A 10918-nucleotide genomic window follows, 5' to 3' on the forward strand; every position below is an offset into this window, starting at 1 on the left:
GCCCTCCGCAATCTCTACGCCTACATCCTCTCCAAGCCGAGACACTTCCCACTGGTCCAAGGAGAGTGCGCTGGATGAAAATACGGACGTCCATTTCCTCTGCAGAAAAACCTGAAATAAAAGAGGATCAATTAAAAAAGTAATAAATAAAAACATAAAACAACAAATACACATACTCAGCAACCAGCAATCAGCATCCAAATCTGGAATAAATAAATATAAATTAAAAGAAAATAGATGCAAAAATCAACAAACTACAAAAACACGCACTTATTTACAGGCGGCCGGACCAGCAGCCGCTTGTTGCTTGTCGTGTGCTGGACAATGGGCGCGCAAACATGCCACGCCCACTGCAAATCCACACGCCATCATCCTCTCCAATTCAATACACTCCTCTGGTCCATGGAGAGTGTATTGGTTGATGGCGTGGTCAGCCATATCTCGACGACGCAGCCCCAGCAGAAAACCTGTAAAGAAAACACATTAAACAACACATACACACACTTACCTGTAGGCGGCCGGACCAGAGCCGCTGTATCATGGTCAAGTGAGACAATTTTGGACGGTCCGTCCAAAGGCACACCAAATACACACACACACACACACACACACACACGCCAATTCGAGCACCATCTAGGCGGCCGGACCTGAGTCGCTGCGGTTGCAAATGTGTGCGAGTGTGTATCCACGCCGAGACTGGCCGGTGGCCGGACCAGCGCCACTGGTGCCCCCTGTAGGGGCAGCCATTACCAGCAGCCAGCAGAATCAGCCATCTACAGCAGCCAGAATCCATCATCAGCAGCAGCAGCAGCAGCAGCAAAATCCACTCTGACGACGGCACTAGAAATAAAATAGTTAGTAAGAATCATCCGCAAAATATTATATTTACTTACCTTCCATTACACTTGCGGGTGATTCCATCCATTTATGACGACCAGGGGGGGGGACGGCAGAGTTGGCCGGCATGCAACACAATGCCCATATGTGCATTGTGTACAAACATAAGTTTGTTTGTTATGCCGGCCGATGCTTTGTTGTTGTCCGTCTCCTCTGAAAATAGTTAATTAAGATAATTATAATTAGAATTATATCACATGTAATAGTAACTTGACTGTATTTGTTATTTAAATTGTCACGTTTAATGTCTTGTTAAATGTAGCTCAGTTTTATATCTGTATTGTCTTGTTTTGCACTCTGTTGTATGTGTGTAATTTTGCTATTGTAGTTTCTGTAAATAGTAGTTGTCCCCAATACTGTCCATTTGCATGCGCTTGTGTTTCCATTACGTGTACTTACCTTTTCTGTCCACTCCAAGCCGTGCAGTCCATTTATAATCTTGTTTTATATTTAAATACCATTACTTACCTGACAAAGTGTTTTCGCTGTGCGGAACGCGGCTTATTGTGAATGTAAACCATTTAGATATGTACCCACCTTGTCCTTGTACACACCTTGCAATTAGCCCTTGTTCAAAGAGGGCTTACGCCAGCCCTGGAAGAAAATCGAAATCAAATTTAAGAGTGAATTACTCTGTTTGCACTTGCCATTAAAAACTGCCAATATTTGTTGGCAAATTTGTATTGCGCGGCAGTTTGCCTGCCATTGTCTGAAAAATATATATATTTCGGACTTTGGCAGGCAAATTGCCGCCAGCCGTTACGGCCTAATATGTGGAATTTTTCTGTACTGTTTTTGTCCCATATTAGTGCCAAATATGTTTTTGTGTTGTTGCATATGCCAGTACCGTCCCCTATATATTGCCCGACCCACATGCACCTATGCTGCATCCCTAGTCACCTGCCCTCAGCAGGTGGCAAGGGTAAGGAAGGGGTCGAACAACACACGAAGTCCGCAATACCGCCAAAAAAATAATTGAATTTGAATACATTTTTCCAGCTATGCAAAGTCGAAACTTATCGATAGGCATAGCCTTTTGCGGGCAATTTAACTGTCTCCTTTTTCCTCCTTATTCGTAGTAGCTTGTTGTAATTCCTTGTCGCTTGATGTGTCGCGTCCTCATTAGAGTCTGGTCCAAGCCCCAAACACCGTGTCACGCCAAGTTTAATTTAATAATAATAATTTCCGTGTAAATAAAATTACATCAAGTTTGCTAGAAAATAAGAGAAAAAAAGAAAAAAGAAAGGAAAACGAAATAAATAAAGAGAGACATTACTGAAAAAAAAAAAAAAAGCCAATACATAAAACGACATATATAAAAGTGAATTTAAAAGACACACACACTGCAGACGCGACGCGCAAGAACCCCCAATAAATTTGACTAATAATCGCAGACGACAAAATCTAATAAAATCCAATCCGATTATAATAAAATGCCCCGAAAATCCACTTCCCGACGAGGCCATGGCCACCACCAGCAGCAACAACAACATCTGCGACGCAGACGAGTTGAAAGAGACGCAGCCAGGGATTACCCTGGTGCAGCCGGTTCCATGCCGGAGGACGATGGTGACACCATGACCAGTGCATCCTCCATTGCGTCCACCCAGATGGACGCAGTGGATCCAATATGGACTGAGGACCTGGTCTCCGCTAAACTGGCCATGGAGACCACGGTGACCAACACTCCGGTCACAAGCCCGCTGCAAATCGCCCCCATTGCCCGCATCAGCGCCAACAACAGCATCATAAGCATTAGCAGCGGCAGAAGCAGCCCCAGTCATCTCGGCCTGGAGGCTATGGCTGCGGCGGCAGCGGCCGAGGCGTCAGCCCGTGCCAAGGCACCGCTATCCCAAGCGAAGCCAAGCCAAGCGCCTGCATTTGCGCCAAAAATGCATTTATCACCGCCTCCCTCTCACACTACACACACCAATACCGGCATAAGCAACGGTGACGATGGCAAAGTCCCGCTTGCCGAAGCCGCCAAGTGTGGAGAGCGCCGGAAATGGCAAGGAGCGAGAGAAGGCTGTGCAAATGCGAGGCTCCAACTTCAGCCTTGTGAGCAGCAACAGCGGACGACGAGAGAGCCAGCAAACGAGAGAGAGCCAACATCGAACCAAAATGTTGGTTCGAACTCGGCTCGATCATCGCTTGGGACGGCAGCGACAGCAACAACAGCAGCGTTAGCATTAGCAGCAGCTATAGCGCCCCTCGCCAATACAACAGCGATGCAGCCGTTAACAGCAGCAGCCAGACATAGTCTGTTAACTGCTCTGCTATCTGGCCCCATCGATCACCACCAACAACAGCAACAACAGCAGCAGCAGCAGACTACAGCAGCAGCAGCAGCAGCACATACAACAAGAACACTAGCCAAAACCACCATCACTACAGCAACAAGAATAATGACAGCCAACTCGGACCAGCCATCCACCTCGGCGGCAGCGGCAGCCAAACGAGCCGCCCGCTCTCCATTAAAGCGCTCCCATGCTGACGTCGATGAAGAAGAAGATGACGACGATTATGATGAGCACGGCGACACTATGGCTGTCGATCGAGATGCTGATGATGAGGAGGACAACAATGCCACTGCCAAGCGACGGCCACGCCAACAGCTGTTATTACAGCAACAATTACAGGCAAGAAACAAAACGAAGCCAATGCCTAATAATGCCCCTGTCTCTGCCCCCTCAAATGCCCATGCCTCTGCTCCAGCTCTAGCTACAGGTGCCCAATTAAATCGCCCCCACACCCCCGCAAATGCAGCCAATTGTGGGGCGAACAATGCCAGCAGCAACAGCAAAAGCAAAAACAACAACAACAGCAGCAGCAGCATGAACAGTGACAGAGCTCCCATGGGTGCAGCCGTGAGCTTGCATTTGCCCTCCAGCCTCCACGCTCCCACTGCCAGGCAGCTTCTGGAGATGCAGCGGCAGAACCAGCAACCAATCCCCCCACCCATAATCCTGCCAGCAGTACCAAATATTATGCCACTGCTGGACCTGCTGCGCGATGATCCAAGGGTGGGTAATTCCAACTATACAACGAAGCTCATCAGCCGAAATGGGATCCGTATACAGGCAAAAGATATGGCCTCTAGGGACGCCATTATGGCGATCCTGGGTGACGGGGATACACTTGGCGGCCATTTCACACACCAGCACAAGCATGACCGTGGCCTTAGGGTCATCATCCGCCAGCTCCACCATTCCACAAGCCAAATTATAATTAAAAACGAGCTAGAAATGTTAGGTTTCACGGCGCGTTTTATTCGAGTAATCCTCAGCAAGCGGGATGGCCAGCCTCTCGATTCATTCGAGCTGGAAGTAGCCCCCAAATCGGACAGCAGCCATCTTGACATCCTCCAGCTGACCACTTTAGGCAATCAGTCGGTCTCCGTGGTGAGGCAGGCCAAGCCAGTTGATCCCGCACAATGCCACCGATGCCAGGCATTTGGACACACCCGCACATATTGCAGACGCGCCTTCGTTTGCATGAAATGTGCGGGCGCGCACATGACCACCAGCTGCGCCAAGCCTCGGTCCGAGGCTCCAAAATGTGCCAATTGCCAGGGCAGCCACATCAGCGCCTACAAGGGATGCCCAGCCTTTAAGGCAGCCAGGGGCCGTCTCCTGTCTCACAGGGTGACGAATCAGGAGTTGCGACGCAAAAACGACGTGCTTGTGCAACACAAGCAGCAGCAATGGCAGCAGCAGCAACTCCAACAGCCATCAGCAACAGCAATTCCAATGCGACGGCAGCAGCAGCAGCAGCAAGTCCAGACGCCAGCCAATCCTCGCAGACGCCAACAGCAGCAGCAGCAGCAGCCAATATTGACGCCAGCCGATCCCAGGCTCAGACGACGACAGCAGCAGCAGCCACTAAACACGCCAGCCCAAACGCCAATTCAGACGCCAGCTACTCCAGCTGACAGACGACGACAACGCCATCTGCATCAGCAGCAGCAGCCACATCAGACGCAGCGCCAGGGCCGGCAACAGCAACAGCAGCAGCAGCAGGCCGCCAATCCATTCTCCAGACGTCAGTTACAGCAGCACCAACGCCAATCCGAGCCAATTCAGCCCCATAGATCATGCAGCCAGGCGTTAGCAGAGAGCGCAAAAAGATTGGAGAAATTAGAGTCTCGAATGGAGGAAGTATTGAACGTACTCACCCGACTAATTCATCTCCAGACTCCGCCAGCAGAAGCAGCATTAGCACCAGCAGCTGCAACAGCAGCGCCACCACAATCATATGCAGCAGCAATAACATCAGAGTCTCCAGCGACACCGGAACCTGTGAGGGGAATATCCTCTCCTCATCCATTGCAGCGTTCAAGCGAGGAACAGGTGCCGCCGCGCACCTACATCTTCGACCCTGCACCAGAACCAGAGCCAGAAAGCGATGAGATGGAAGATGACGGGGACGAAATGTGGACAGATGACTCCTTAAACCACGTTGAAGCGTACCGCCGGAACCTGAGGTACCAGCTTGACAACCTAGTGTCATGGGAGGGGTACAACTGAGGAGCCAGCTGTCCACACTCCAGCCACATCAATTTTGGACTGACCTACAAAATGAACACATAATTAATAGCCCATAAAATCACACACAAATTTACTCACCCTTGGGCCCAATGAACGCCAGGAAGTGACCAAAACATTGCCAAATGGTTCTCCTAAGAGGGCAGCCAATAACTGCAGTAGCAGCCCTGCCCCACGCAATCATATTCTTCAATTTCACACTCTCCTCCTGGTCCAAGGAGAGAGGTAGGATGAAAGCGTGTGCATCCACAAATTGACGAAGCAGCCACTACAGACAATCTACAATATAAAAAAAGAGCAATTAAAACCAAAAAAAAATTAAAACAATAATCCATCAAAACACTCATCTGCAGGCGGCCGGACCAGAAGCCGTTTGTTTATGGTCGAGTGTCGACACGGGCGTCCAAAAAATGCCACGCCCTCCGCAAATTTCCACGCCTTCACCATCTCCAAGCCAAATACACATCCTGCTGGTGCAAGGAACGTGATTTGGATGCCATTAATCGACGATGCAGCTCCTGCTGCAAATCTGGAATTAAAAAGAAATAATTAAAACAATAAGAAAAAACATAAATCAACAAATAATCCCACTTACCTGCAGGCGGTTGGCAACCAGCAGCAGCAATAGCATCCAATCCTTAGCGACGACGCAGCCTCTGCAGTGAAATCTGAAAATAAAGAGGATCAATTAAAAGAAAATATACAAACAAAAAATGAACAAAAACACTCATCTGCAGGCGGCCGGACCAGAAGCCGCTTGAATTTGGCCTAGTGTTGGACTCGGGGCGCGCAAATATGCCACGCCCTCCGCAATATTCTCGCCTTCATCGCCTTCATCCTCCCAATGGCCAAACACATCCTTCTGGTGCAAGGAAAGTGCTTTGGATGATGCCGAGAGCAGCCATCAATCGACGACGCAGCCCCTGCTGCAAATCTGAAATTAAAAAAAAAGAAACAATTAAAGTAATGTACAAAAATATAAAACAGCAAATACACACACTTACCTGCAGGCGGCCGGACCAGCAGCCGTTTGCACCTAGTCTAGGGATGGACTCGGGCCGCCTTACCATGCCACGCCCCCCGCAAATCCGCACGCCGCTCATCCGCTCCAATCAAAAACACTCCTCTGGTCCATGGAGAGTGTACTAGTAGATGGCGTGGCCCACATCCATCGACGACGTAGCCTCGGCAGAGATCCCTGAAATAAAAGCGGCCGGCAACCAGCAGCAGCAACAGCATCCAATTCAAATTTGCGAAGCAGCTGCCTCACCGACGATCATATGGTGCCCCCAGGTGGGCAACCAGCAGCAGCAACAGAATCCAAACTCACATCGACGACGTAGCCTCTGCAGAGAAATCAGAAATCTGAAATAAAATACAGCAATTAAAAGAAGATGCAAACATCAACAAATAACAAAAACACGCACTTACATACAGGTGGCCGGATCAGCAGCCGCTTGCTGCCTGTCGTGTGCTGGACACGGGGCGCGCGCCAACATGCCACACCCCCTACAAATCTTGACGCCTTCATCCTCAAGCGTGGACTTTCTTCTGGTTAAGGGTGGATTTTGGTGTGAGTGGACACAGATCGACGACGCAGCCATTGCAGACAATCTACAATATAAAAATAATAATTAAAACAATTGTTAACAAATACACACACTCCGCAATCTCTACGCCTACATCCTCTCCAAGCCGAGACACTCCCCACTGGTCCAAGGAGAGTGCGCTGGATGAAAATACGGACGTCCGTTTCCTCTGCAGAAAAACCTGAAATAAAAGAGGATCAATTAAAAAAGTAATAAATAAAAACATAAAACAACAAATACACATACTCATCAACCAGCAATCAGCATCCAAATCTGGAATAAATAAATATAAATTAAAAGAAAATAGATGCAAAAATCAACAAACTACAAAAACACGCACTTATTTACAGGCGGCCGGACCAGCAGCCGCTTGTTGACTGTCGTGTGCTTGACAATGGGCGCGCAAACATGCCACGCCCACTGCAAATCCACACGCCATCATCCTCTCCAATTCAATACACTCCTCTGGTCCATGGAGAGTGTATTGGTTGATGGCGTGGTCAGCCATATCTCGACGACGCAGCCCCAGCAGAAAACCTGTAAAGAAAACACATTAAACAACACATACACACACTTACCTGTAGGCGGCCGGACCAGAGCCGCTGTATCATGGTCAAGTGAGACAATTTTGGACGGTCCGTCCAAAGGCACACCAAATACACACACACACACACACACACACGCCAATTCGAGCACCATCTAGGCGGCCGGACCTGAGTCGCTGCGGTTGCAAATGTGTGCGAGTGTGTATCCACGCCGAGACTGGCCGGTGGCCGGACCAGCGCCACTGGTGCCCCCTGTAGGGGCAGCCATTACCAGCAGCCAGCAGAATCAGCCATCTACAGCAGCCAGAATCCATCATCAGCAGCAGCAGCAGCAGCAGCAACAGCAAAATCCACTCTGACGACGGCACTAGAAATAAAATTAGTTAGTAAGAATCATCCGCAAAATATTATATTTACTTACCTTCCATTACACTTGCGGGTGATTCCATCCATTTATGACGACCAGGGGGGGGGGACGGCAGAGTTGGCCGGCATGCAACACAATGCCCATATGTGCATTGTGTACAAACATAAGTTTGTTTGTTATGCCGGCCGATGCTTTGTTGTTGTCCGTCTCCTCTGAAAATAGTTAATTAAGATAATTATAATTAGAATTATATCACATGTAATAGTAACTTGACTGTATTTGTTATTTAAATTGTCACGTTTAATGTCTTGTTAAATGTAGCTCAGTTTTATATCTGTATTGTCTTGTTTTGCACTCTGTTGTATGTGTGTAATTTTGCTATTGTAGTTTCTGTAAATAGTAGTTGTCCCCAATACTGTCCATTTGCATGCGCTTGTGTTTCCATTACGTGTACTTACCTTTTCTGTCCACTCCAAGCCGTGCAGTCCATTTATAATCTTGTTTTATATTTAAATACCATTACTTACCTGACAAAGTGTTTTCGCTGTGCGGAACGCGGCTTATTGTGAATGTAAACCATTTAGATATGTACCCACCTTGTCCTTGTACACACCTTGCAATTAGCCCTTGTTCAAAGAGGGCTTACGCCAGCCCTGGAAGAAAATCGAAATCAAATTTAAGAGTGAATTACTCTGTTTGCACTTGCCATTAAAAACTGCCAATATTTGTTGGCAAATTTGTATTGCGCGGCAGTTTGCCTGCCATTGTCTGAAAAAATATATATTTCGGACTTTGGCAGGCAAATTGCCGCCAGCCGTTACGGCCTAATATGTGGAATTTTTCTGTACTGTTTTTGTCCCATATTAGTGCCAAATATGTTTTTGTGTTGTTGCATTTTCCAGTAATTGTCCCTTTTATTCTGCCCCCCCCACCCACTATGCTGCATCCCTAGTCACCTGCCCTCAGCAGGTGGCAAGGGTAAGGAAGGGGTCGAACAACACACGAAGTCCGCAATACCGCCAAAGCAATTGAATTTAAATACATTTTTCCAGCTATGCAAAGCCAACTTATCGATAGGCATAGCCTTTTGCGGGCAATTTAACTGTCTCCTTTTTCCTCCTTATTCGTAGTAGCTTGTTGTAATTCCTTGTTGCTGATGGTCCTCATTAGAGTCTGGTCCAGGCCCCAACACCGTGTCACGCCAAGTTTAATTTAATAATAATATTCCCCGGCAACACAAATGAACCGCAACAAGTTTGCTGAAAAAAAATAGAGCAAAATTAATGTAAACAAAGGGCGCAAGAAGCGCAAGAAGGAAGAAAAAACATGGAATGCGAAATATGAATATAGGAAACAAGAAACTATCTCTACTTATGTTAATACTTGTATATACAATTTCCCTTCGCTGCTTGGCAGCCTATATTTCTATTTAAAACTAATTATTCTATCTACATATATACTACTATAAATTCCTATTATTAAGATTATATTACCCACATATGTATAATTCTAAAGTTTTTGACCACTTATACTTAAGTTATTCCCTACTCCCCTCCCCCGTTTAGTGGACTGCTGACGGGGCCGAGGGTTTGTTCACCTGGGATGAATGCGCCGGCTGAGACGCTGGCAGAGGAGATTCCCGCTGCCGAAAGTGGAGTATGCGCTGCCTATGGCTGCAAAACTGTGGTCAGCAGGTGGCTGCATGCAATAGTTATAATTAGAATAGCAGCCCCAAAAAATTGTTGATAATACTTAGTTTAGTATTGCATAACAATAAAATCTTCCTTAACGTGACGTAGACTGGCTCCCCTGAACCTGCTGGTTCAGGTCAAGGATGGAGCTGGTCTGCGTTACGTTAAGTCATTACGTATTGCGACTCCAAGCGTACGGTTTGACAAAAAAAAAACGACTCCAAAACAAATTAATTCTAAAACAATTAATAAGTGTAAATTAGAATATTACACAAGTGTATTTACACTGTGTAAAGTTTTCTTTTAATTATTCGGGCAATACAGTGTGTTGTGCCGAATTGGAAACAAATCGAGAAATTCTACATAACCAAAGTGCTCCAAGGAGAAACGTGGGGAAGGCTGCAGCCGCTGCTGCCCCCCCCCCTTGTGTGACGTGCTAATATAGCGGAGGACGGATGACTAAAAATGGGACGGAAGCCTGGCCCTAAATCAAAGAGGACGTCTTACGCTGCCTCTGACGCAAACTCTTCAGACATTGAAGGTAGTGTTGTTAATAATATGTGTTCTTCTCCCTGCGCCGTCGATCGAGCCTTGCTCTCCGGTGTGGGACAAAATGCCCCGCAAGTAGCGGCAAATACACCGTCCGTGCATTCGATGATCCGCAGGTCTGCCTCTATGCAGGACCTAACTAGCGATATGCCGACTACATCAGCAGCCGCTGCTGCTTTGCGTATGCCCCCCCCCGCTGCCCCTGCGGCAATTAATATCATTAATTCTGCTGGCGCTGCAGCTGTGTCTTGTGTGAGCACTAGAGGTCTAAGACAGGCTACCCTCACAGAGCTGCTTAAGGAGCAGCAGCTGAAAAACGCAGTGGAGCTGCAGCTCAGCGCCAAACTGCGTGGAGAGAGTGAGGCCAGAAAGGGGAAGCGTACGGCTACCCAGGGATCAGCCATATTGAAGCCAACCGCTAAGAAAGCGGCCAAAGTCAAGGCGACATATAGGACCCGGTCAAAGGCGAATGCTGACTCGACCCCCAGTACTAGCAGCAATTACTTCGAGATTCTTTCGGACAACGAATCCATGGCTATGGATGACTGCAGCGTGGGAGATTCGGAGCTGGAGGTACCAGTCCCCAGCAATAGGCCCTCTGCAGCCGCCGGAACTGCCCCTGTGCGAGATGGCAGTGTTGGCCAAAATGCCAATGCTACAAATCGTAATCCTAATTCTGCTGCTGACGCCAAAACAGTGCGGCCAGCCCCCATTTTCATTCCCAATGTCAGGGAAA

The 10918-nt window shown here is 47.8% G+C and overlaps 2 protein-coding genes across 8 annotated transcripts; both read right to left on the reverse strand.

The window, feature by feature from the left end:
• Positions 1 to 1444, reverse strand: LOC121404636. Of its 7 annotated transcripts, none has more exons than XR_005968116.1 (6): positions 1297 to 1407; positions 894 to 1050; positions 525 to 840; positions 271 to 467; positions 177 to 203; positions 1 to 111 (listed from the first exon to the last, which is right to left on the reverse strand). XR_005968116.1 is itself a non-coding variant. In XM_041594441.1 (4 exons), exons 2-4 carry the CDS (start codon positions 988 to 990, stop codon positions 271 to 273), a joined length of 384 nt encoding a protein of 127 aa, XP_041450375.1. In that variant the 5' UTR covers positions 991 to 1050; positions 1297 to 1408; the 3' UTR covers positions 256 to 270. The 7 variants fall into 7 exon arrangements, 1 of the variants encoding a protein (XP_041450375.1); XR_005968114.1 differs by having other exon boundaries at positions 271 to 840; positions 1297 to 1301; positions 1366 to 1390; XR_005968115.1 differs by having other exon boundaries at positions 271 to 840; positions 1297 to 1308; positions 1366 to 1380.
• A 5908-nt stretch (positions 1445 to 7352) lies between these two features.
• On the reverse strand, positions 7353 to 8548 carry LOC121404634. Its single transcript, XM_041594438.1, has 4 exons — positions 8470 to 8548; positions 7997 to 8154; positions 7847 to 7942; positions 7353 to 7567 (listed from the first exon to the last, which is right to left on the reverse strand). Exons 1-4 carry the CDS (start codon positions 8520 to 8522, stop codon positions 7371 to 7373), a joined length of 504 nt encoding a protein of 167 aa, XP_041450372.1. The 5' UTR covers positions 8523 to 8548; the 3' UTR covers positions 7353 to 7370.
• Between the last annotated feature and the right edge of the window lie 2370 nt (positions 8549 to 10918).

This window comes from Drosophila obscura, unplaced genomic scaffold, assembly GCF_018151105.1.
Source record: "Drosophila obscura isolate BZ-5 IFL unplaced genomic scaffold, ASM1815110v1 contig_28, whole genome shotgun sequence".
In the NCBI taxonomy this organism is placed as follows: Eukaryota; Metazoa; Arthropoda; class Insecta; order Diptera; family Drosophilidae; genus Drosophila; species Drosophila obscura.

Coding starts and splice junctions, on each gene's coding strand:
- LOC121404636 (XM_041594441.1), bottom strand. CDS start 990: ATGCACATATGGGCATTGTGTTGCATGCCGGCCAACTCTGCCGTCCCC. Junction 841..893: donor ACCCGCAAGTGTAATGGAAG/GTAAGTAAATAT, acceptor TTTTATTTCTAG/TGCCGTCGTCAGAGTGGATT. Junction 468..750: donor GCTGATTCTGCTGGCTGCTG/GTAATGGCTGCC, acceptor TTTTCTTTACAG/GTTTTCTGCTGGGGCTGCGT.
- LOC121404634 (XM_041594438.1), bottom strand. CDS start 8,522: ATGGTTTACATTCACAATAAGCCGCGTTCCGCACAGCGAAAACACTTT. Junction 7,943..7,996: donor ACCCGCAAGTGTAATGGAAG/GTAAGTAAATAT, acceptor TTTTATTTCTAG/TGCCGTCGTCAGAGTGGATT. Junction 7,568..7,846: donor GCTGATTCTGCTGGCTGCTG/GTAATGGCTGCC, acceptor TTTTCTTTACAG/GTTTTCTGCTGGGGCTGCGT.